The following is a 573-nucleotide window of genomic DNA, read 5'->3' as shown; positions in this document are numbered from 1 at the left end:
CTAAAGGGGACCATCAAAATAAAGTGTTACAGAATTTTCATTTTTGGGTGGACTATCCCTTTAATAATTTGGATAATTCAAGTTATTATTCATGACTGTATGAGACGTGCACCGAAGTTAAATTTTTCAATACGCTTTGTTCTTTAACCTTAAAATATGAGCTATAGCAAGTATTTTGGAAGCACCATTAATAATATTATTATTATTAGTGCCCATCATGTCATTTTAGAATAATGGCTCGTTCAGTCTCTGGCATTTGTGTTTGATTTCACAGGTCCTAGTGTTCTACCACCATCCATCTGCTGAGAGCTGTCCTGTGATGTGGCCTGGTTGTAAAATTCCCGCCCCCTGGGCCAATACCACAGACGCCTCCAAGCTCATCCAGTTCCTGGAGACGACTCTGGGTGAACGAGCCAAATACGGCAGCTTTCATGTGTCTCAAGCCATTTTAACCCCACGTGTCAAGACCATCGCCAGGGGCCTGGTACGGGGGCTAAGAAACTACCTGGTGGAGAAGTGAGTATTTAAGTCAGGGGTGCCCAAACTCTGTCCTGGAGGGCCGGTGTCCTGCAG

At 44.2% G+C, this 573-nt stretch overlaps 1 protein-coding gene across 1 annotated transcript in view; it reads left to right on the top strand.

Annotated features, from left to right (window-relative positions):
• LOC107576910 (PI-PLC X domain-containing protein 2) overlaps window positions 1-520 on the top strand; it is a gene marked incomplete at its 5' end in the record, with an annotated part of 3134 nt that extends 2614 nt beyond the window's left edge. Inside the window, one exon of the mRNA XM_016263033.1 lies at window positions 275-520. Coding sequence (XP_016118519.1) covers window positions 275-520 — 246 coding nt within the window. The remainder of the gene's footprint in view (window positions 1-274) is intronic.
• Between the last annotated feature and the right edge of the window lie 53 nt (window positions 521-573).

Source organism: Sinocyclocheilus grahami, unplaced genomic scaffold, assembly GCF_001515645.1.
Source record: "Sinocyclocheilus grahami isolate Dianchi unplaced genomic scaffold, SAMN03320097.WGS_v1.1 scaffold4615.1, whole genome shotgun sequence".
Lineage (NCBI taxonomy): Eukaryota > Metazoa > Chordata > Actinopteri > Cypriniformes > Cyprinidae > Sinocyclocheilus > Sinocyclocheilus grahami.
This window is presented reverse-complemented; position numbering and strand designations above follow the sequence as displayed.